The sequence below is a fragment of the Xyrauchen texanus genome, chromosome 28 (assembly GCF_025860055.1).
Source record: "Xyrauchen texanus isolate HMW12.3.18 chromosome 28, RBS_HiC_50CHRs, whole genome shotgun sequence".
Classification (NCBI taxonomy): domain Eukaryota; kingdom Metazoa; phylum Chordata; class Actinopteri; order Cypriniformes; family Catostomidae; genus Xyrauchen; species Xyrauchen texanus.
In genome coordinates, this window is record NC_068303.1 from 7,133,024 (window position 1) to 7,158,804 (window position 25,781).

The following is a 25,781-nucleotide window of genomic DNA, read 5'->3' on the forward strand; positions in this document are numbered from 1 at the left end:
TTTGATGACCCTTTAAAGTGTGACTAATCTATCCGTTAACAATTTGGCATGCCTTTACCGTATGTCATGTGGTTTAAAAGAGTGAAGTGGTCACACTAGGCTGCGCACACAAATTATTTTTTAAGACAATGCAACGGACCAGGATAGGATGTCACACATAAGGGCTTCTGCTGTAAGTAAATAATACATCACATATAACAAATAATATTATATTCAATTTGTTCAAATGTATTAAAACATGCAGCTTTAAAACATGTATTCTTTGAATTGACCCAAAAGGTCAGTCTGTGAAGCTTCGATTTTCTATAAAAAAAAAAAAAATCAAGCATCTTCTTGTCATACAGATTCACAGTTCAGAGTTCACCAGACTTGATCTTTCGATACGCAGTACAATATTTCTTCACATGAGCTTGCGTTTCCGGTCTCCTGTTTTTGAATGGGAGTGAATGTAGTGTGAAGTGCAGTTTGACCACCCCTTAAACAAAAGTCCTTCATACAGCTATTAAAACCAAATCTGAGAATAAACCGAAACTTGTACTCTTTCACTTGGAAAGGAAGTGTGCAGCTTCAGCCACACCAACTCTTGATTTGTCAACATTTTGTACTATTTTTCCATCTGTGCTGTTTGTTCTTGCTGAGCAAGAAGTGGGAAGGAAACAAACAGCCTTGCAAATGTCACAGTCTGTCCTCGGGAATCTCTGACTGGAGAAAGCTTACCATTGTTTTGCCGCACTGAAAGGTGATGCTGCTCTGAATGTTGCTGTTCTTGCCATAACATTTTTTCGAACTGTTGAAATCAAACACAGCAGGTGAGACCTTCCGCAATGAGAGCTCACCTACAGGGAAAAAGAAAAACACTTTGTTGGATGACAACATGGACAAGAACTTTTTTTTACCTAACATCAAGATTTTAGGTTAAAATGTATAAATCTTTATAAGGGAAACTGAATATTTTAGATATGGTTACAGGTCACCATTTTCATTACTAGCTCATTGTAAATGGTCCTGCGGTTCAGCAAATTAAAGGGATAGTTCACCCAAAAATGAAAATTCTCTCATCATTTACTCACTCTCATGGTATCACAGATGTGTATGACTTTCCTCTACAGAACACAAATGAAGATTTATAGAAAAATATCTCAGCTCTTTAAGCCCAAGTGACCGTGAATGGTGGCTAGAACTTTGAAGCTCCAAAAAGCACATTAAGAAAGCATAAAAGTAATTCGTCTGAAACCAGGGGTTAAATCCATATCTTCAGAAGCAATATGATAGATGTGGGTGAGAAACAGATCAATATTCAAGTCCTTTTTTACTCTAAATTCTCCTCCATGCCCAGTAGGTTGTGATATGCATGTAAATCGACAAACACATAAGAAGAAGAGTGTGGAAGTAAAAGTGGAGATTTATAGTACAAAAGGATTTGTTGAATATTGATCTATTTCTCAACTACACCAATCATATTGCTTCTGAAGACACAGATTTAACCACTGGTTTCAGATGGATTACATTTATACTGCCTTTATATGCTTTTTTGACCTTCAAATTTCTGGTCACTATTCACTTGCATTGTATGGACCTACAGTGCTGAGACATTCTTCTAAAAATCTTTGTTTGTGTTCAGCAGAAGAAAGAAAGTCATACACATCTGGGATGATATGATGGTGAGTAAATAATGAGAATTTTCATTTTGGGGTGAACAATTTCTTTCATTTCCTTTCAAGCACAGATTTTCCCTGTCTCTCAATAAATAAGGTCAGTGCTGTTTAAAGCAGTCAAGACTCCCTAAAAGCAAGCAGAATTCACACAAATAAGTAAAGATTTTACTTATTTTATGCTTATTAATGCTAAGAATCTCTCTTTCCATTTTATGAAGGCATTGCACCGAATGGAGTAATGAACCCAAAAGTAGCACATAAACATTGAAAAGAGCTAAAACTCTCTTTAAAATGTCTTTATTTCCAAAAGAAGTGTTATCTCTTTCTTTACTGCCCAATTGACATATTTCATGACTCACTCCAAAGGACTCAATTATTGGTGACAGAATATTATAGACATTTTTAGATATACAAATAATTATTGAAAATAAACTCATATATATTTCAACTATTTATATCAACATTGTTCATTTTGATGTTTCTGTTTGTCACAGTTCATGAGGAATTTAACTTGAAATTTCAAACAAACATCCAACCAAATTATACAAATATAAAATAAATAAATGTGAAATTGCATGTCATACAAACTACCCACATGTAAAACAGAATCTGTCTGAAAAGTGAAAAGGCACCAAAGCTTCTTTATGTTGGACTTGTTTTGCATCAAGCCGGTAGTATAATACAATATCATACAACAATCTGAGAACCCAAGGCTAAAATGCTTCTGTAATTTAAAGCCGTAAAAGAATACAATCTTTATGCAGTTGGACATAACTTGTGTAACAGAGATAAAGTCAGATGTCAATGCACTTTTTGTGTTAAACAGCACAGCACATGAACAGCAGCCATAACATGCCTTTGAAAAAAAACTTTTGTGTTTTTGTTTTGTAACACAGGTAGATAAAAAAACAACTTATCTCATTCAAAATGAAGTCAGCCAAAATTTACCAGCACTACAATTGTATTACAGAAGTTTACAGTTGAAGTCAGAAGTTTACATACACTTAGGATGAAGTTATTAAAACAAATTTTATAACCACTCCATAGATTTAATATTAGCAAACTATAGTTTTGGCAAGTCGTTTAGGACATCTACTTTGTGCATAACTTGAGTAATTTTTCCAGCAATTGTTTACAGACAGATTGTTTAACTTTTAATTGACTATTTCATAGTTCCAATGAGTCAGAAGTTTACATACACCAACATAACTGAGCCTTTAAGCAGCTTGGAAAATTCCAGAAAAGTATGTCAATCTTGTAGACAATTAGCTGCTGATAGGAGGCGTACTGAATTGAAGGTGTACCTGTGGATGTGTTTTAAGTACCTTCAAACTCAGTGCCTCTTTGCTTGATATCATGGAAAAATCTAAAGAAATCAGCCAAGACCTCAGATAATAAATAAAATGTGGACCTCCACAAGGCTGGTTTATCCTTGGGAGCAATTTCCAAATGCCTGAAGGTACCACGTTCATCTGTACAAACAATAGTATGCAAATTTAAACACTATAGCACCGCTCAGTAAGGAGACGCATTATGTCTCCTAGAGATGAATAAAGTTTGGTCCGAAATGAGAAAATCAATCCCAGAATTACAGCAAAGGGCCACGTGAAGATGCCGGAGGAAACAGGTAAACAAGTATCTATATCAACAGTAAAACAAGTCCTATATCGACATAACATGAAAAGCTGTTCAGCAAGGAAGAAGCCACTTCTCCAAAACCACCATAAAAAAGCCACACTACAGTTTGCAGGTGCACATGGGGACAAAGATTTGACTTTTTGGAGAAATGTCCTCTGGTCTGATGAAACTTGAGGCTTGCACAGTGTATGTAAACTTCTTACCCACTGGAATTGTGATATACAGTAGCCAAAAGTTAAAAGTGAAACAATCTTTTTTTTAAACAATTGTTGGAAAAATTCCTTGCGTCATGCACATAATAGATGTCCTAAATGACTTGCCAAAACTATAGTTTGCTAATATTAAATCAGTAAAGTGGTTAAAAAATGAGTTTTAATGACTTCAACCTACGTGTATGTAAACTTCTGACTATATCTCCGTGGAACACAAAGTTAAAATATTGCAGCTTGTGATCTGTACAGGCCGAAAGTTCCAGGGCCAAAATGTCTAGCGGCGTAAAACCCATGGGAATACACAACATGAGATGATGACCTTCAAAATGGGCCAGCGTGTCAACCAGCTCCGTAAACATGCCAACTAGAGTCAGACAAACTACAGCTGGAATGAAAGACCATGGGAGAACATTCAGCATGCCATATGTGAAGAACCATTTTAACAATGTTCAGAAATACTAGTTAGTGTACTAATTACTGGGCAAAATGTATTGTGTACTATTTCTTAAAACTAATATGTAAAACATAATGCATTATATAACAATTAAAATACTGTTTATAAGAGTATTATGCTATATTGTGTTCACATGACCTCATTATATTGTATTATACGAAGCTCAGTGAGTTGTCCAGTTATCAAAAAAGAGAAAAAATGGGTTACTATGCATTTTTTATCCAATTTTGTATAAAAATAAGGGTTGTCAATACATGCAATGTTTTTTAATTGAATTTATTACATGAGATACCGTTTTATCCAATCGCATTTAATCGCTAATTCAGATAAGTCATCATTTTTATTTGTATATCGCTTTTCACAACACATCGTTTCAAAGCATCTTTACAGAAAATCATGCATTAACAGAAAATTAAAACTGTAATTTCTATAAAGTCTTATAGTCATCATTGTGTAGTTTGATTAGTATGATTGTAAATTGTGTATAAAAATAAATAATTAAATAATAATTGTATATAGAACCCCAGTGAGCAACCCGAAGGCGACTGTGGCAAGGAACACAAAACTCCATAAGATGTTGGTTAATGGACAAAAATAACTTTGGGAGAAACCCAAGAAAGCCAGTTCCCCTCTTACTAACAAACATGGATATAATGCCAATATTAGTTATTTATGTGCACTGCAGGTCATGGTTTAAAATGAGTAAACTAAGTGTTAAGGGCCTGTTTAAAAAAAATAAGATTTAGTTTGAACTGTAAGATTAATAACTAATGTCTTTGAAGTTCATCCTGATTAACTGCAGCAGTTCACATAGATGTATTGTCTTTTGTTAGTCGGCCGATGAATGCTTTTGTTGGCAAATAGAAATAGTTTATGTATTATATTTTAAGTGTAGTTCATCATCAGATCAAGGTGATGCAGGTAGAGATCAGCGAGGTGCATCGCAGTTCAACCAGCAGTGAGGTCTATCCTAAATCCAAGGTTCAGGCAGTGGCACGTGAAGTATACCATTTTATGGTAGATAATCCAAATCCAAATACTTTACAGAATTGACGTACATTCAGGGGACATGATCGATTGCGTTCCATTTTTTATGCATCATTTTTTATTAGAACTATCAAAATTATGCCGTTAACGTATGCGATTAATTAAAAAAGTTTAATGCATCAATTTTTCTTGATCGCGATTAACGCATTTACTGTTAATAAAGCATAAACACTGGTGGGACTAGAGCAGAACCTTTCCGATGTCCACCAAAAACACACACAGCAGTGATTCAGAGTCATAAAGTGATGGGGAGCCTACGTAAGGTGCATTTTAATTACCACAGAAGTACGCCAAGTCTTACCTACCACCAAACACAGAATGAGACGTTTTTGTCTGCAAGTGCTATTCATGTGGATTTTAAAGCCACGCTTGACGCTGGCACTGACACCCTGATGCAAATCGTGAATGTGGCTTCATTATTGCTGTAACAATGTTGATAGCCACAGTCTACTGGCTGATTTGGAGGATGTGGAGGATGAGAGTTTAAGAGATTTAATGCTCATTGATATGACTATGCATCCTATGTGGGGACTAGTTCTTAAAATTAGTCAAACTCCCACTTAGACTTTGGGAAACGTTTAATGTTACTTGATCTGGTGATTTTTAGTGCATTTCTATCTTTATACTCTGGAAGGCTTTGTTTGGAAAATGCTAATAAAGCATTATATTGTTACGTATTGTTTTGTTTCCTTTCCTAAGAAGGAAAATAAGTATATTTAGAGTCAAATTCCAGCACTTTCTTAATCTGCGATTAATAACGATTAACTACAAAAAATTATGTTAATTATTATGTTAATAATCGCAATTAAAAAATGTTTACCAACAGACCACAATTGTTATGTAATAATCACACTGAACTAACTCGTTAAATCGAATGATTTTCTTAACAATGAGTCAAGAAGAACGCAATTGACCTGTCGGGTGCACTGGAATAGGTATTCTGAGTAGTGTGCTCTGCTTGCATACCGCAGATATTTGTATATGTAGTACAGGTAGGTCATCTGGATATTCCATGCATCCAGAACATTTGCATACTGCTGAAATCGTACAACTAGTATGCTATTCTGAACAAAGCACAAGTCTTTTATTCAATGGCTTGGTTCAGGACACAATATTTTTTAAGCTCGACTTTAAAAAAAAAATGTTGCAAGCACCACAAATTACTGCCAGCTACCGAAACACATGTCATACTCAACTACAGCACCTGCTGCTTGATAACTGTGACCTGCTTACCGCTAAAAACAATGATACAGCTGCAGGAATATAAGAAAATAGATACTAGGACAAGCAAGTATGCATGCACACTAAATAAACAAACAAGGACCAATACGATTATAATCAACAAAGTTAGAATACAGTAAGCACAGCATGAAACAAGAGTTAAAAATAGACACTACAATTGTCTTTGCATGCTGTCTAACTTCCTGATACAGACAAAAACTACTTTATGCAACGGTGTTGAACGACACTCAAATCTATATACAAATCTATACAAAAGACAACATCAACACAAAAATATTTATCAATTAAATATCAGCATGATCAACATTTATGGACTTTTCAAACCATTTTTCCATATGGTCTCATGATGTGTGACGTAATATCTCTGGTGTTTGTTCTGACAACAAATTAAACTTGGGCTAATACAACCACACTCAAAAGTTGCTATTGGTGAGGGTATTAGGTTGATATGTTCATGTCATATGGAGATCACCTGACTTGTTGGAGAAGGCCAAAAAACTAGCTCAGAAGATCAATGTGCTGTGCACAATTACAGCATATGACCCTACACTATCCCTGTGTTATAGGGTTAACTATTGTGAAAATAAAGAATGAGGACTATTTACTTCCTTGAAAGAGCTTTAATGTGTTAATATCTAGACTAAGCAAAAATCAAGAATTATTTCTTTGTTCAACTGAGTGTTTGTCTTACATTAGGCTTGAATCAATAGAAAGCAACAAGAAATGAAGTCAACCACAAACGATTTAAATGGTTATAATTATTAATCTTATGAAAACATGCCCAGGACACATTTACTCCAATTTCAAAAGAACACCAAATAGATTAAAACTGCATTTTGTAAAAAGAAAATGAAACCTATTCTATAAATCACACTTGCACCCCACCCCATTTCCCATTACTGTAATGCTTCCGATGTTTAATGGGACAGTTCACCCGAAACATTTTCTGCTGAACACAAACAAAGATTTTTAGAAGAATATTTCAGCTCTGCAGGTTCTTACAATGCAAGTGAATAGTGACCAAAATTGTATATAAAAGGCAGGTAAAAGTAACTCATAAGACTCCAGTGGTTAAATCCATATCTTTAGAAGCAATATGATAGGTTTGGGTGAGAAATAGATCAATATTTAATTCCTTATATATATATATATTTTTTTTTAATAAATCTCCACTTGCACTTTCACATTCTTTGTGCATATCACCACCTACTGGTCAAGGAGGAGAATTTATAGTAAAAAAGGACTTACATTTTGATCGGTTTCTCACCCTCACCTATTATACTGCTTCTGCAGACACAGATTTAACCACTGGAGTCTTTTATACTGCCTTTGTATGCTTTTTGGACCTTAAAAGTTCTGGCCACTCACTTGTACCGACCTACAGTCTTTTATACTGCCTTTGTATGCTTTTTGGACCTTAAAAGTTCTGGCCACTCACTTGTACCGACCTACAGAGTACAAATATTCTTCTAAAAATCTTTGTTTGTGTTCGGCAGACGAAAGAAAGTCATTAACACAAATTAAAGGTTTAGCAACAAATACTACCTGATGCTTTACAATATCATTTTTACACATTACAGTTATAAGCATTTGGGTGGGAATTGTTCTTAAATGTTATAAAATATGAAACAAAATAAAGAAAATCTTAATAGCCCTAAACATGCTTTCATTTACTTACATTTTGTATTTCAGTGTGAAATACAATATGAGAATCCCCCATAGTATTGTTCATGTAGAGACATGGAGCATTTTAATAAGGTACAAAAATGTACAGGCCTTGAATGGACGAATCATGATGTACAGGTCTTAAATGATCAAATCAGCATTTACAGATGGTGACAATGAGGAAGGAAATGTATTTTTTTTTGTCACGTACTGTAAAATACACCTTAGGCCGGTTCTAAATGCTTTTGGGTATGCATTATGTAGCCTTGGCACTTTAATGTTCAGTATTGTACTTACCCACTGACTCTTTCTGGTCATTCTTAAGGTTGTGAGCACAGACAGCACTGTGATTACCACAGTCTGTGTTTGGCGATGAAATACAGAGCTTCAGTGTGTATCTTACATTGTTGTCCTGGTCAATTGCCTCCCATTTGTAACTGCATACACACACAAAAGAGACAGAAAATCTCATAAAATCCATTTACATGATCAGAATTTATTACAGCTACATGGCAGTCTGATGACTGTGAAGTCATCTAATCAGCTCCATAATGATAGTTGTTATATATCTGCTTATCAACCTGATATCTGTCATTCCAGACCTGTTTCTAACTGTCTTTCTTTAGTTTCATACATTGAAATTGAATGGTGACTGAGGCTGTCATTCTGCCTAACACCTGCTTTTGTGTTCCATGAAAGAAAGTTAAACTGGTTTGGAACAACATCAGGGCGAGTAAATGATGACAGAATTTGAATATTCACCCTTTAAATTATTTCATACCGTTGAACTCCAGCCGTAGGTAACAGAAAACATCTAGTGGTTAGTATGACCTGCCAAGCTAAATGCTAAACAGCCATAACTATCTTTCAAAATGACTAAAAGCAATATCAGCTACCTGCATCATATAAGAAGACGTGCATTTCTTGGTTAGCAAGTGTCAACATGCCATACATACGTGTTTGGCAGCAATGTGTCTTGAGTGTTTGTTTATTTATTATTCTCACCTGCACAGATCCTGGTACCATGGGCTGTCATCCGATCCCACTGATGTTGATACAAACTGAAGCAATATCAAAGTAGAAACAACAGTAGCGGAGATTCGGCGAAGGAGTGCCCATCTATAAACACGCAAACGACTCATATTTTATGTAAGGAAATAAATTAGTGTACACAGTCCGACATGATACAGCTATCCTCTCTCGTTACCGATCATTAACTGTGTAACAGCAACCTTTCAGAGTCACATGACGAAACGGAATGTGGTGCAGGTCACGTGGTGCGCGCAGTTGGAAAGTTGTGTCTAGAAGGGATCCCTCTCTCGTCAATCTCGCGAGATTCTTTCCCGGCTTTAATTTGAAGTCGCGGCTTTGCTATATCGCGCGTGCGAGCATCAATAACGCGCGCGGTTTAATGGCGTTGAAATGCTTTCATAATGATGACCATAATGATGAATAAAATTATGAAACAGTGAAAAGGCTTATACATTTTTACATTGTTATTATTAACCATAATCAACATTACCCAAAATCGAACCTATTTATGCTGCTTGTTTAAACTTATTTTGCAGCTTTGAAGATTTATTACAAGAACACGTGACGTGAAATGTTCCGTTTACAATGATTCTGACAGTCAAACTGAAAATAAATGGCATAATGACTAAACATCAATAGGGATGTGCACTCTCAATGTGAGAATGTCTGTCATCCTGTGTTTGTAACGTTTGTTGGAATTCTGTGTAAATTAGCCATTAAATGCCTTACAATAAGCCTTCAATTTGCATGAATTTAATCGTATAATGTAATCGTGCCTGCTAAATTACACACATCTGAATGATCATTTGTGATGTTCATGTCTTGAGCTCAAAACGCACACCAACAAGTGTTTGAAATAACATCCGGCTTGGATCTGATGTGGATTCCGATCACAGAATGAAGCAGAATTCATTTAGTTATATGTGATGCTTACTAACATAGCCTACTACTATCACTTTCATACTAAATATACTTTATACTAAAACAAATACCAGAGACCGCTTAGACAAATGTCTCATGTGCTGAGAATGTGCTGTGCTAACTGTGAAATAATTAATGCTTCTCAACAACTTCTCTGGGTGATGTAGCTTGCTGTGTCATCACAAAGCAAAGCTGCTCCTTGTTCAAAGGATGTGTTCTTTAGGAATATGTTTTTTGTCTCTACTCTCACGTTTCACACATAGTTAAAACATGTATGTCACCCCATATATCAAATCAAATCAAATCACTTCATTGTCACACTACCATGTACACAAGTGCAACAGTAGGTGAAATTCTAGGTAAAGAACTATTTCATTGTGGGTGTCCTGTGGAATGTGGTTTTTCTGGGCCATATAACAAAGTGCTGAACAATAAACTTTGAAGAAGGATCTGATAGCATTGGGTGTCTGTGTCATTTCTTTCTTCCCTCAGCTGAGGCGTATCGAGACGGCGATTGCAGATCAACAAAATAAATTAAATACACTGGATGACAAAATTATCGAACACTAACCATATAAATATAAATCATAAATTTTAAGAGCCACTTCATGGTCAGAATGGCGACCTTTTGAATCACGATCGCGCCAGAGAATTATTACACCTCGACCTGTAATTGGCCAAAATGCTCCGTTCGACTTTTCCGAGACTCTCTACTCTTCCCTGTGGAACACTGAAGCTTGATCTCTGACCCACATTCTGTAGTTCTGAATTTCTGCGGTTTGAATTTTAGAATATTGAATTTGGTGTTCTGAATTTCTTCATCTTGAAAACTTGAAAAAAGTTTTCCAAAGAAAAGCCAAAAAAAAAAAAAAAAAAGTATGAAATGTCCAGGATTGGAGTTTAAAAAAATTCAAATTCAAACCTATTTAAAATACAACGTAATATTACAAATTCTATAATTCAAATTTACACAATTCTAATTCAAATTGTTTTGTCATATTTCTGGCTCCATACATATAAATTCGGGATTCACTCTTGAAATAGCAATGATTGACATATTGATAACCATAGCATTGACATAAATGGTTGAATAGTCTGCTGACTGACTCACTCATTTCAGTCCCTTGCTGCCACCTATTGACGTCTTAACGTAACTGAAATCGTTGAAAAATCCCCACCAACACTAACACAGAGACTGACAGGCAGTCTTGTCACAATTTATATTTTTAATATCTAATAAACTATTTTCATGCATTTAAACAAGTCTTTTGGAACAAACATTAATATCACAAAGTGTCACATCAATCATCCAGTTGTTTTTTGGGTAGTAAATACTACATTGGTAAATAATGCTAGAATTATTCTGTTTAATGTACACTACTGTTCAAAAGTTCATAAGTCAAGTCAAGTGGTTTTTATTGTAATTTCAACCATATACAGTTAGTACAGTACACAGCAAAACGAGACAACGTTCCTCCAGGACCATGGTGCTACATAAAAACAACAAAGGACCAACAAAGGACCACATGAGACTACACCACAAAATAAAATACCTATATAAAATGCCTATATATACCTATATAAAGTGCACATGCAAACATGTGCAAAAAGTACGGGACAGTACAACAAATTTCTGACAATGAACAGGATAATAGACACAGTGCAGCGCCGACCAGTACACAGTAGTGCAAAAAGATGACAGTTTCTAAAAACGTAAACAAAACATACTATGAGATAATGTTCTATGCACATAGCAGTTATTGGAGTGACAGTAATTAAAGTGCAACTCAGGACACGTGTGTGTGTGTGTGTGTGTCAAACCAGTCTCTGAGTATTGAGCAGTCTGATGGCTTGGGGGAAGAAGCTGTTACACAGTCTGGCCGTGAGGGCCCGAATGCTTCGGTACCTCTTGCCAGACGGCAGGAGGGTAAAGAGTTTGTGTGAGGAGTGTGTGGGGTCGTCCACAATGCTGGTTGCTTTGCGGATACAGTGTTTTTTGTAAATGTCTTTGATGGAGGGAAGAGAGACCCCAATGATCTTCTCAGCTGTCCTCACTATCCTCTGCAGGGCCTTGCGGTCCGAAATGGTGCAAGTCCCAAACCAGGCAGTGATGCAGCTGCTCAGGATGCTCTCAATAGTCCCTCTATAGAATGTAGTGAGGATGGGGGGTGGTAGATGTGCTTTCCTCTTCTGCTCACTGCATTGGTGTGATCCAGAATACAGTAAAACAGTAAAATTGTGAAATCTTAGTGAGTCTGGAAGCCATCTGATTATTTTATACTGTTTTTGAGACATCTCAATGTATTTTGAAATCACATGCATTTACGGGTCTCCAAGTGCCTTATATGTAGTCCCCTGGTATATTTGCCATAGTTGCCCTTTTGGCTCTGCTGCTTTGTCACCCTCTAAATCTAGTATTACTTGGAGTAAGCCATTTAAAGAAGAACAGTAGGTTATCTCTCTTTGTTATATAACATTGGACTGACACAAAAGCCTGTTCTTTTCTGTAACCATGTTTTAAATAAATAGCATATAGTAATGCATATTATGATCAAATAAATATATAGTATATTTTGTATAAATTGTATATTGCGAGACTAAGACTTTGGTCTTCAGCAGTAAACACCCGACCGCATTGCACCACCTACTGGTGAGAACGAATAGCACCAGATGGCTATTGAGGATCGGTAATCTGCTGCTTTTCCTGCAGTTCCTGGATGTAGAAGGTTGAATTTCTAACCGAATCTGAACCACTGAATTTGAGGAAGATAATTTTGTTAAGAGAAATATAACTGGCAGCATTTTACTTGTAAAGTACTTGAAAAAATCTAGATGGTATTTTCAAATTAACTGAATATTTTGGAAATTAACTTTGGAAGGTGAATATTTATTAAGGAATTTTTAATCATGAAATTATTTGCAAAATATTTCCAAATGAAATATTCAATGCTTAAAAATACAACTTTGTTAAAATCCAGCCTCCCAAAATGCAAGCACTGTAAATACAATGGATTTAATTTTTTCGATTAAAGCAATTCAACATGCTTTTATGCTTCAAATACTAGTGTTGGTCATTCCGGCTCTTTTCAGTGAACAGGTGTTCTGACAATCTGTCCTACCTCTCAGAATGTGCTACCAACATGCACTGCGCATGCGCAATACGTTTTCTAGCATATCTGAAGACACGCCCATAATTTTGAGCTACCTTGCCTTAAAAATTACGAGTTTGGGTGAAAAGATGTAAGTAAAATCTTGCTGAATAATAATACAATTATATATAATATTTTATTGTAAAAAAAATAAAAAAATCTCTCAACAATGAATCTGTATTGTCTGTGATAAAAATATACGCGGTAGGAATTTGACGGTTAAAGAGCACCTTTACATCACTGAAGCATACGTGTGTTCGGATACGGTATCTAAATATATATTTTATAAATACTCTAGAACGATATCTGAAATCTACTCAAATGGAACTTTATTTAGCACAAATAACTTGTAGAGTTGTGTAACTGACAAGACATCATTAAAAAACACGTGTTTATGCTAGCGTAATGTATGAAATTGGCTAGTATGTGTAGAAATCGCTAGAATAATTTTTTCATGCTTTGTGCGCACGTTATATACATTAATATTCTGTATGTGGTTAGTGAATCGCTAAAGACAGGTTAGTTTCCATCTTTTTGCGGGGTATTAATGTATTAATATTAATGTAATACCGTATAACAAACGGTTATATGTCTTAAGTGAATGTAAACAAGTGGGACAAAAATTGGATATGCGTCTGTCAATGTCAAGTCAAATGTATTTGTATTGCGCTTTTCACAGTACACATTGTACACATTCCATTTTCTTAAAATACATTTTAAGTATTAAATATTGCAAATGTGATTTAAAGTTATTAGTGCCAATATCAATTAGCTATATGTCAGATGTTTGCAATGTTTTAAGACTATCAGACAGTAATTGTAACATGAGATTAATTGTAAACAAGTGGGACAACAACAAAGATTTTGTGCATTAAGCCTATCAGTGTATATCTAGCATTGTTGTTATGATTAGTTGAGTTTCTAACAGCACCTATGGGGTTAATCTGCATATTATTTAACACAGAGTTATGTTAAAGGTGCACTTTTAAAATGTATATAAAAATATATATATATATTTTTTATATTTTTGCTAATTGCTAAAGTGTTACAGATGATGAAATTAATGGTATTTTATGAGTGTTTTAAAATGATTTATACTGTTATTTTACTTTGTGCCACAAGTACATCCATGAGCACTACCAGGCCAGATCAAGTCTTCAAAAAACGTAATGCACCCACACTGTTAGGCTTCTAAGATCACTGGATGAAGAAGAACCAGTTACTTGGTGCACCTTTAATTTGTTTGGCTATGCTTCTTTTACTTGTTGAAAAGATAACTTGTAAGACAATTCTACTCCTGAATCTTTTACTCTTTACAGCACTGTAATCATGGAGGAAAGATATGGAGAAGTTCTCAATCTACTCACTTTAAACAAGTTCCCTGCACAGTACAGCAAGTCAGAACGGCAAAATTTGAAGCGGTTTGCAGCAAAGTTCAGAGTCACTGGTTAGTATGTCAGTAGTTTTGTACCAAAAGTGGATTAAATTAGGTACATCTCTCATATAATTTAGGTATTTTAATTTATGGTTGCAGATGGAATGCTACACTACGGAAGAAGAAAAGCAGTAAAGAGCAAGGAGGACTGCAGAATGTTGTTTGAAGAGTTCCACGGCATCCCTATTGGAGGCCACAGTGGAATATTCAAAACGAGAAATGCACTGTGTGCCAGATATTATTGGCCAGGGATGACAGTGGACATTGAGAAATGGGTAATTACCTATTATAAAACAAAGAGTTCAGACTGTATTATCTGATTATGTATTTTATATCTGAAAATGACTATAGATTAGATTAGATTAGATTAGATTCAACTTTATTGTAATTGTGTAGAGTACAAGTACAAAGACAACGAAATGCAGTTTGCATCCAACCAGAAGTGCAAAAAATCAGAAAGGTGCAATATTATTAAATATAATAAATGCACATCTGTGACTGCACATTCTATTTTAAAGGTGAACTAAGTAATTTTCCTTAAAGTTTAACACGTTGAATTCGGACATAGTACTTTTTTCACATACTGTTTTTCGCTTGCTATGTAGGGAAATTGGCATGGGGGGAGGGGGGACACATACAAAATGTGTAGTTGCTGGGGGTCCTCTTGTAGGAACAGAGGTAAGGAAATACTGAGCAGAATAATTATTTTTTTTCTGATCATTATTAAAAATATGTAACTAGACAGTGTCTTGTCATACTGCTGTTGTGTTATAAAAGCAATAAGCTCAGCATTTTGCCTAAGAATGTCACTTACCCATGGTATCATCACTGATCTTGTGGTTTATTGTTTTAATCTATCACAAATGCAAATGAGCTTTTTCTAAGACCACCTAAGTGTTACTGACCAATCATATCTGGGCAAAAGTTGTAGTCTGTCATATTGTTGAACATATAAATATGGGTAATTGTTGTAGAGTTTACTAAATTTCTTTTATGGTCAATAATTGTCTATTTTCTAGGTGAGTGAATGTGACAAATGCCAAAGGGTGGGAAAACCACTTATAGTAGACAGTGAGCTGGAGAGTATTCAGGTATGTATGCCCTTGAGTTGCTAATGTATTTACTTTATTTTAAATATACAGATTTGTGATTTGAGAACTTAAAGATAAATATTATTTTCTGCTTGCCATTAATTTATTTTAGGTCTCCTCAGTCTGGGAATTGCTAGGAATTGATTTGACAGGGCCACTGCCCAAAACAGTTGATGGACATGTGTACATATTAACAATCACTGATTATTTCTCAAAGTGGGTAGAAGCTTTCCCTTTGAAATCCAAATCTGCTGTGGAAATTTCAAGGCACCTGTGTTCTGTAATTTACAGACACGGTTGCCCAGTCAGGATTTTATCTGATCAAGGCAGAGAGTTTGTTAATGAGGTGAGTCAAAATACAAGAACTATTATAGTGCCTAATTCTCTCTGCATATCAGTGACCTATCAACACATGATTGGTAGCTCATAAAATAGAGCAGGGTGCTAGCAATTCTGGGATCATTGGTTTGGGTCCCAGGGATTGCATGAAATTTATAAAATGTATACCTTGAATAGATTGTAAGTCACTTTTGATTAAAGCATCTGACAAATGCATAAATGAACATGATTAAAGTCAGAATTCATAGATTCTTTCTTTTCAGATAAACAGCTGCCTGTGTGACCTGCTGCAAATAAAAAGGAGTGTGACGGCTGCATACCATCCCCAAACAAATGGGTTGGATGAAAAAACAAATGACAACATAAAAAGGTAAAGTAACTAAGAAAGACTAGCATATCAAGTCTGGCCATTTACACTGAACAAAAATAAAATATCCCAGGTTTCATGAGCTGAAATAAAAGATCCCAGATTTACAATGTATTTTCCATATGGACAAAAAGCTTATTTCTCTGAACTTTTGTGCACAAATTTGTTTACATCCCTGTTAGTGAGCATTTGGGAGAATCTTCTTTGCCAAGATAATCCATCCACCTGACAGGTGTGGCATATCATGAAGCTAAATAAATAGCGTGATCATTACACAGGTGCACCTTGTGCAATAAAAGGCCACTAAAAAAAAAAAGTGTGTGTCACTTTTAAGCGGCCCTTCAGCATGAAACCATTCTAACAGTGCCGTTTTCAGGATGTGTCGCTCCGTGCCTTCAACATATACGAAATATACAAGATATTTATTTTGAATAAATTTTTTCAGCCTGTATTTTCTAGTATTTATTTATCACCCCGTATTTATTTTAGATACAGTTCTTATTTATTATTTACACAGGGCAAATATACTATTAATCAAATGTACTTTTATTATGTATTGTATTTTAATGGGGATTTAATTTATTACAGCTGACAGTTACGGGTTACAAGGTTTGAACATCAACCGTAATGAGATAAAAACTTAAATGCACAGCTTTTTAATACTTCTGTGTACAAATTTAAAGGCTGCTTATTGGATAAATTCAGGTAAACATCATATTATGCAACTACGCATCACTTTACGGAGAGTTTATGACCTACTAGTTAAGTCTTGCCTTAAGAACAGGTGGTGCAACCAAATTAAGCACTGACTTGGTTACAAACTAACTAGTAGTTACTAAGCCTTAGTGTGAACTTTATATCCTGATTTACGTGATAACTTGCGCAGAGCTGGTACAACCCTACCCTGTTCAGCAGTGGTGTGTACCTACCGACAGTGGTCCGAGGAGGGACAAACCACAAACTGGTGACAGGGTGTTGGGTGACTAAGGCTCATTGTTGAGTGAGGGCAACAAAGGTTATCCCGTCTGGTCCAAACTGACATAAGATCATCTGTGGCACAAGTCACGTAGGAATGTGTCACAACACACAGCGCATCGCACCCTGCTGTTAATGTGGTGTTGGATGACCATAATATTATGACCATAGTGGTCAATGTTTTGGCTCATGATTATGCCCTCATGTTGACTAAAAAGCTTCAAATGTATAAATATTTATTAATTGGATATTAGTGTTTAAATTGGATTGCAAAATTTGAAATGGTTTACACAATAATGTGAATTAATTGGTTTACAAAACTTCTAAATGTAACAGTTGTGGTGTTTATATTGATATTAAATCAAAATCTGGAGTATGTTGTGTTGGTGTATGTCCTTAACCTTGCACTCAAAGAGATGGTGATATGGTGGTACTTGGGAACTCTGATTTGATTAAAGGTGGTACCTGAAAAGTTTGAGAACTACTGTTCTATGGAACTGCAAGGCTTTTTTAACACTTCTTTAAATTTCAGACAAGGGTTTTGGAAAATGTACTTTTCTAGCTTAAAGTCTGTAATAAAATGTTTACATAATTTTTTATTATATGTCATAAATTGTACAAATAATGGTTCCTCTGGTATTCACAATCCATTTCAGGGCCCTCAGAAAACTTGTTAATGAACATCAGAATAATTGGGATGTTTTTCTTGATGCAACTCTGTTTTCATTGCGTTCAAAAATCCAAACAACTACTAAATACAGTCCCTTCTTCTTGATGTATGCAAGAGAAGCAAGATTTCCTTCTGAAGTCCCAGAAGAATTGCCAGTAAGTCTTATTTTTATGTTCAGTTTAAATTACGTTGTAATCATGATGATCATGATGTGTGTAGATAACTTGACCAGCTAGTGCTTTGTGAGAAGGCTGCTTAGTGCTCAGAACCCTGTTTCTTCACATGTGAAGTGAGTGTCAACTTGGGCATTTTAGAAGCACAACAGCAAAAAAACTAAACAAGTGTCAGTGTTTTTTATGCACATAAAATAAACTACTATCCATGGGGAGAAACTAATGGAAAATGTTGTATATAACCCATTGAAATAGTTAAAGTATTGTAATATTCCTGAAACTAACATTTTAGAGAGCAGTTTACATTATTGTGTGTCTAATGTATTTATTTATTTTTTATTTGTTTACCTTTTAGCTGTCACACATTGTTCTCCCCCACACTACTGAATCATTTGTTCAAAACAGAGCAGAACAAATAGAACTTGTCAAAGAAAGGGCAAGTGAAAATATAGTTAAATCCCAGACAAAGCAACAGGAGGCCTATGTAAAACGCTTGCAAAAAAAATACAAGAACATCACTTTCAATGTTGGTGACAAGGTTTTACAGTTTAATGCACGAAAAAAAGGACGGAAGGGGGGTAGACTCCAGCCAGACTTTTCTGGGCCCTACTCCATTTCCACTATCACAGGGAAGAAGGTTGAACTAACAAATCAGGAAGGACTAATTTTAAAAACCACATACAGTTTAAACCTTCTAAAACCATACAAGGAAGGACACAAAAAAGGGGACACAAAAGAAACGTTAGATGGACAGCAGCAAGCAGTGCAAGGCCAACTTGAGTTGCATGTTGACCAGGTGAGACTGGATGAGAAGTACAGTGAATTGGAAAGGTGTCAGTCAAATTCAGTGAAAGGGAAAGCCATAGGGTTTGAAGTTGACCAGGTGACACTAGAAGATAAGTCAAAAACAGTGGAATTGGAGGGAGAGAAGAGAGAAGAAATTCTACCCCAGAAATGGAAAGAGAGAGTAAAGAAAAAGACAACAGAGATTCAGAAAGCAGGAAAGGAGACATCAGGAATTCAGAAATCAAGAAAGGAGACAACAGCAATTCAGAAAGCAGGAAAGGAGACATCAGGAATTCAGAAAGCAGGAAAGGAGACAACAGCAATTCAGAAAGCAGGAAAGGAGACAACTGAAATTCAGAAAGCAGGAAAGGAGACATCAGGAATTCAGAAAGCAGGAAAGGAGACATCAGGAATTCAGAAAGCAGGAAAGGAGACAACAGCAATTCAGAAAGCAGGAAAGGAGACAACTGAAATTCAGAAAGCAGGAAAGGAGACATCAGGAATTCAAAAAGCAGGAAAGGAGACAACTGAAATTCAGAAAGCAGGAAAGGAGACAACTGAAATTCAGAAATCAGGAAAGGAGACAACTGACAGCAAGAACCACATCATTCTTTTGGATGGGAAAAAAGGAAGAGGAAAGAGAAGCAGCATTAATACAATCAAAAGTGAAGCTATAGCTAAGGACCTTGAGGAGAGAGGTGAAAAAATGTAGTGGTTGAATCAATTCAAAAGATATGAAAGAACTTCATATTATGACTAATTATTTTGAGGTTTCAAATGTGTTTTTATTTTAAATAGTTCAGCTCATCTGGTCAAAGAAGGCTGTTGGTAGAATAGAAGCTGTAGTGGGTCCGTACAAGTTGTACGATTCTTCCTTGCAAACTTTGCAAGGGAGTAACTGGCTATCAGATGAGGTAGGAACAAAAGTTTAAACAAGGATAGTTTTGCACATGATATTTGTTTTTTGTTTTTTTCATTGTGACAGTAATTCTCTGCTTTTTAAAACAGGTAATTGATAGTTACCTATATACACTTAAAAAGAGAATGAAGGTAACTATAAGGATACATTTGTTTTATTACTTAATTTCTGTAATATAATACTTGGGAAATGTTTATGTAAAGAAATTGTGGAGAAAAAAATGTTTGTTTGTTTTACACAGGCCAAAGTGTTTCTTCTGTCCTCTGTTGTTTCTACTGCACTATTTCAGGGTCGATTTCGAGTTGTACAAAAGGTTATAAATCCTGACATTGAGTACCTTTAAAATGTATCGGCTGACACAAGTGGTTAAATGTCTTATCTTTCTTAGATGGCCATCCCAGATGATGATGTTTGGTTGTGTCCATTCAACACCGGAGATCATTGGATTCTTTGTGGTAAGAGTGACTCATCTTCTTATTAGGACTGTCAAACGATTAAGATATTTCAATATGATTAAGTTTTAAAATGTAATGCTAGTAAAAACTAAATAACAGCCTGTGTGTAATCATTAAATTTGGCAGTTTGTGTGGGTAACACTGATAACAAAGTATAATGCTCTTTACTCATCTCACAAAAAAAACCAGGGTCTTTTTCTAAAGAGGGTCTTTCTCCTTTATGTAGTAATGAATGTGTGCTCCACTTGGGACTGTCTTTCTGGGGTGTGGGTGTGTGAGAGAAAGTGAGAGGCAGGGAGAGAGAGAGAATTGCACTTTAAATCTTATCAGTTCGAATCTGCTCTTGAAGGTTCTGATCAGTTTTTATGAAATCACAGAGAACAGAATAAAACTGTAATGTCAAATTGAATGAATGCATTAACAGCATTAAAACATTGAAATGTTAAACATTTAATTGCATTTGTTAACATGTTAACTTCAACCGTTCTAGATCTTCAGATTTTTTTCTGTCCTTGCCACTTTTGACTTTGGCCTCCTATAAGTGGTTTGCATGGCACTACTCTTTGTAAAGCTCATTGTGTATTTTGTGAAGCAAAATATAAATTAATTTAATTACTTTTGTTTTACGAAGGGATGGAGGTTTTTTTTTCTGTGGTAATCTGTATGTCACTGCTGTTGATGGTAAACTGTTATTTAACTTCAACTATTTTTTTTTTAAGTACATAATTGATCATGATTTTATTATACGTTGTACAACTATACATGTTATGTTTATTTATGTTTCGTAAATGTTTGTTTCAGATTCTCAAGTTGTCAGAGAAGATGATCATCATTATAGATCCACAAGGAAAAGAAGATGCTCACAAAAGGAAGATACATAGAAACTGGAGGTCATTGCTCACATTAAAAAGTTTCTTAATTTTAATCTTTTGATCAATTTAAGAGTGCACCAAATAATTTTATGGTTGTTTTACTGGCCAGTGCAGTGAAAAAAAAATACTTAGCACACCTTTAAGAAAACAAATCACTGACACTAATGTAGTAATCATGGCTGACAGTGAATAGAGCAGTTCTAAAGTGACACCAACCAACCAAAACTATTTTTGTGTGATGCTCCACCCACACTTTGTAAGGGATAATGTACAGGCCCGGCTGGGTTTATTATGTGATAACAATCTGCTATCTGTGCTTAATCCTGCTTATTACACAGCTACTAACCAAATAAATGAATACATGGACAGAAAATATTGATTTGCGTTGAAATTATGTAATTATGTTAAAATAAATAAATCGCTGAACAGCTTAAAGTATATCTGCCTCAGGTTTGTGTCGGAGTTCTGTTTGTGTTTATTTCGTAAAAATGGCCGTCTGACTCTTAATTATTCCGCGTTTTACACGACTACTTGCAAATAAACAAATACATGTTCATGAAATATTGATCTGCGTTGAAATTATGCGAGAACAAATACGTAGTTGAACTGCTTGAATCCACCTCTGATTCATGTCGTTTTGTTGCTGTTAATTTTATGAAAATGACCATTACACTTCATTTTTGAGCCTGTTACAAGACTACTTGACAAATTAATTAATAAATGCACATGACACATTAATTTGTGTTGAAAATATTTTTATTAGCTTACTTGTAGAGAATGCAAAGATCCAAGAAGCAGTAAAAATGGCTTGCAGTACCCGGGTGACCGGTCTGATTATTCTTTCTCAGGCGAGAACAAGGAGGTGTTACAAGGAGATATCAGACCACTAGATTGCCATTGACAAATCAGAATTGAGGATTCCAGACTGCCATGTAATAATAGGTGTTAGTATAAGTCCAAGACCACTTTCATATTGGTCAGTAAAACCTAAACAGTTACTGAGGCAGAAGAATTATTGCATCTTTAAGATTTACTTTTCTTAAGCCGTAAAATAATTTATAGGTGTCTATCATAATTTACCTGTGCTATCAAATATCAAATATTTGCTTTGAAAGGTGTTTTTCTTTTTTTTAAAGAAATTTCCTAAACATGCTTAGTCACAATCTGATGGTTGTGACTTGGACTACACACAGTTTACAGCATGAGCAACAGATGGATGGGAGCAGCTGTGGAGTCTTAGTTTTAAAAGTAGGGAAACAAATTATTTAAAATTCGGCAAAGGTTTGTTTTACATTATGTATAATAATGTTCTTGATTAACTTTTTTTTGTTAGTTTGCAGAGGATTACCTACAAACAGGAACAGCTCTCAATGTTCAGACGGATCCAAAATCTGTGGAAATGGCCAGAAATTCTATAGCATGCACATTAATTGAGCATAGCGGTAAGATTATTTGCAGTTAAATTCACAATTGCCTTTTAAAGTAATTTGTGAAGACTGGTATGATGGTCTGTAAAATTCCTTTTTGCATTGTTTATCAGCATATACTTGGCATTGCTAATGTTTCTTTATTATCAAGGTTCCATAACCAAGCACAATGTATTGATAAAGTGGATCGTATTGATAAAGTATTTTTGGTAAATACCCATCTCTTTATCCCACAAGGTAAGGTTAATCCCTTCTGCACAGCCTGTAACAACATTAACCCATGCAAAGGCATCTCTGACAGCTTTACCATGGTAAATGACACATAGATTCACCATGTTCACAGTATAAACTTGATTTGATGTATTGTTGATTTAATTCACTTGACTCTTTATAGGTGCAGTGCAATTTGTGTTCAAGGTGGGAACACTTATCTTGCATCCCTGATGTCACGACTGCAGAGGAGCTGCCGATACAATATAATTGCACCCATTGCAAATTATAGCATTTTATCTGTTGTTTCACTACTTTATTATTGGGTTGCTCTTTGTTACATCTCTGGACGTTTGTTTGTTTTTTGTGATTAACATGTTTTTATTGATTTAATCTATTAAACAAGAACATTAAAACATTAATAAACAGAATCAATATTTAAACATATTTGGTCACATAAGTATAGACACAAAAAAATAAATATATATAATCACACACATCCACTACACCTCTCTCTCTCCACTTTCCCTCCCTGACAGCCCTCCAAAATAGGCATTATTTGCCCCATTTCTAAACTCCCCAGTCTTCTGGATGCCCCTTCCTCAAAAGCTGCCAACCTAGCCATCTCCGAACACCACTCCTGAAATAGGGGTGCTCCAGCTGACTTCCAAGCTGACAGAATGTGCTACCCCTGTTTTTACATCATTTATTAAGGCGGTAGTCTCAAGCTGACAGGTTGTGCTACCCCAGTTTTTACATCATTTATTAAGGCGGTAGTCTCAAGCTGACAGGATGTGCTACCCCTGTTTTTACATCATTTATTAAGGCGGTAGTTCATTCTGATGGGGTGTCTCAAGCTGACAGGATGTGCTACCCCTGTTTTTACATCATTTATTAAGGCGGTAGTACATTCTGATGGGGTGTCTCTTGCTGACAGACTATGCTACCCCAGTTTTTACATCATTTATTAAGGCGGTTTTTAATATAAATAGTAGCTCATTCTGAGAAAGAAGCACATTTTGTCAGACAATATGACAGCTTGAACTACCGGTAGCACATCCTGAGCGGGTAGGACAGCTCAGCTCACCAAAAAGAGCTCCTAAACGGCTCTTTAAAAAATATTTTTTGTATTTTCTCAATTCAAACAGTTTGCGATAGTTTGACTATAATTGGTGTTAAAACAATTCTAATTAAATTATTAGGGTGCACAGATTGCATGCCGGTTTAGGTTGTGCGTAACCGGCTTTATATGAGATTTTGTTTTGGCAAATTATACACTGTGCTCTAACGATGTCTACATTATTAAAATACATCCAAATGCTTTCGACACATTTCCCACTTTTCAGCTGTTGTTTTTACAGTTATCCTTCCTATCTCTCCTTGGCTGCTATGTGTGTATCCCATGTGTCTCGGAAGGATGCCTCCTCCGAAGGTCATATTTGTTGGCCGCATATGCCATCGAGGCTGTCTTGTTTATTTTTAAAAAAATTGTCTTTCCTTTCCATTTTTTCTTTTTTTTTTAATTGTTTAAAATATTTTATAAATAGATTTGACTCTTTTGATATGTGAGCCGACTCCCAACATTCACTCACAAGAGCCTGCTCTTAGAGCCGACTTGTTCACGAACAACCCATCACTCAAATACTTAAGTCATAATTTTAGCTCCATACACGTATTTTACAGTAGATATTTCAGGAATATGATACCAATCACATAGGCCTATCCCATACAGAGATTGCACTGTCAATGTTCACATATCATTTATACACATAAAAACACAATATTAGAGATGAACGGGCTGCTGCAGAGTTTCTAAAATCAAGTTTATATGCAAGTATAAAATACTCAAGACATGTTTTCCACATATATATCACGTAAAAATGGGTTTATGTACCATTATATAAATAAATACAAATTAGAGGTCGAACAATATTTGATTTCACTGATGTGATAATGTGTTGAAAGAAAGGCAATTAATCTGCCAATAGTTTTTAAAATAGGTAGCCTATATTACATGTTTTTAATGGACTTTTCTTCCTGTGATGGGAAAGGCCAGAGGCTACAAGAGTCCAAATATAATTAAATTCCAGATGCACTTTATGATGAAACCAAAATACCAATAACCAAGGAAAAACTTATAAAATAAAATAAATAAATAAAAAAAGTTTGAATTCATAGTCAGGGGCGTAGCACCAAATTTTGGGCCCTGGGTACAAACCATCTTGCTGGGCCCCTGTACCAAATATGTATGTATAGAAAACTGACTTCTAAGGGGCCCCCCCTGCCTCGGGCCCTGGGTACTCGGTACCCTTTACCCCCCCAGTCCGACGCCCCTGTTCATAGTGCAGAACATTTAACTTTAAGGCTGAGATACATTGGGGACTCTTCAATGCTTCCAGCAGCTCCTTCAAACAGATAAGGGAAATAAAATGTGCACTCCTACAATAATCTACAACATATTACAATATAAACAAGCCCCGCGTGCCATGTTTTCACTTTGAAGGACGCATTTGTTTAATTAAATCATATTCTTTTGAAATGTGATAATCACATTAGTTAATATCAGATTTTTGAATTAAGTGTTTTGCCCGTTGTTCAAAGGGGTCTCAGTTTGTTCCTGGGAGGCCGCAGATATCCTAACCCCGCCTATTTCCCAATAAATCATCCTAACGAATAATGTCATGTTTATTCCGTTTAGAGATGTAATATATATTCCACACATAAGAATGCAACATTATTGATAAACAACAATAATTATATGCATCTATTTATTCCAAAGTAATGTTTTGGTAACAGTCAGGATGGCCGAGCGGTCTAAGGCGCTGCGTTCAGGTCGCAGTCTCCTCTGGAGGCGTGGGTTCGAATCCCACTTCTGACAATAACTTTTTTTCCCCCAACAGTTAATTTTGAGAAAATGAACATATGAATATCTTACTTATAGTGTTCCCTGCATATTAAGCTGGGATAGGAGAAAGTATTTTAGCACCGAAAAATAACATACTGCGGCTTTATGTTAAGAAAACTCATTTCAAACACAGCGAACCACT

The 25,781-nt window shown here is 35.5% G+C and overlaps 1 protein-coding gene and 1 non-coding gene across 2 annotated transcripts in view; one reads left to right on the forward strand and one right to left on the reverse strand.

Annotated features, from left to right (window-relative positions):
- Nucleotides 1-9,126, reverse strand: part of LOC127622161 (cation-independent mannose-6-phosphate receptor-like) — a 56,400-nt gene extending 47,274 nt beyond the window's left edge. The window contains exons 1-3 of the mRNA XM_052096132.1: nt 8,919-9,126; nt 8,211-8,350; nt 718-836 (exon numbers count right to left, since the gene is read on the reverse strand). Of these exons, the coding sequence (XP_051952092.1) occupies nt 718-836; nt 8,211-8,350; nt 8,919-9,055 (396 nt within the window). The 5' untranslated portion in view covers nt 9,056-9,126. The remainder of the gene's footprint in view (nt 1-717; nt 837-8,210; nt 8,351-8,918) is intronic.
- Nucleotides 9,127-25,529: 16,403 nt separating this feature from the next.
- Nucleotides 25,530-25,612, forward strand: trnal-cag (transfer RNA leucine (anticodon CAG)). Its single transcript has one exon. It is a non-coding gene; the product is annotated as a tRNA-Leu (tRNA).
- The last annotated feature ends 169 nt before the right edge of the window (nt 25,613-25,781 follow it).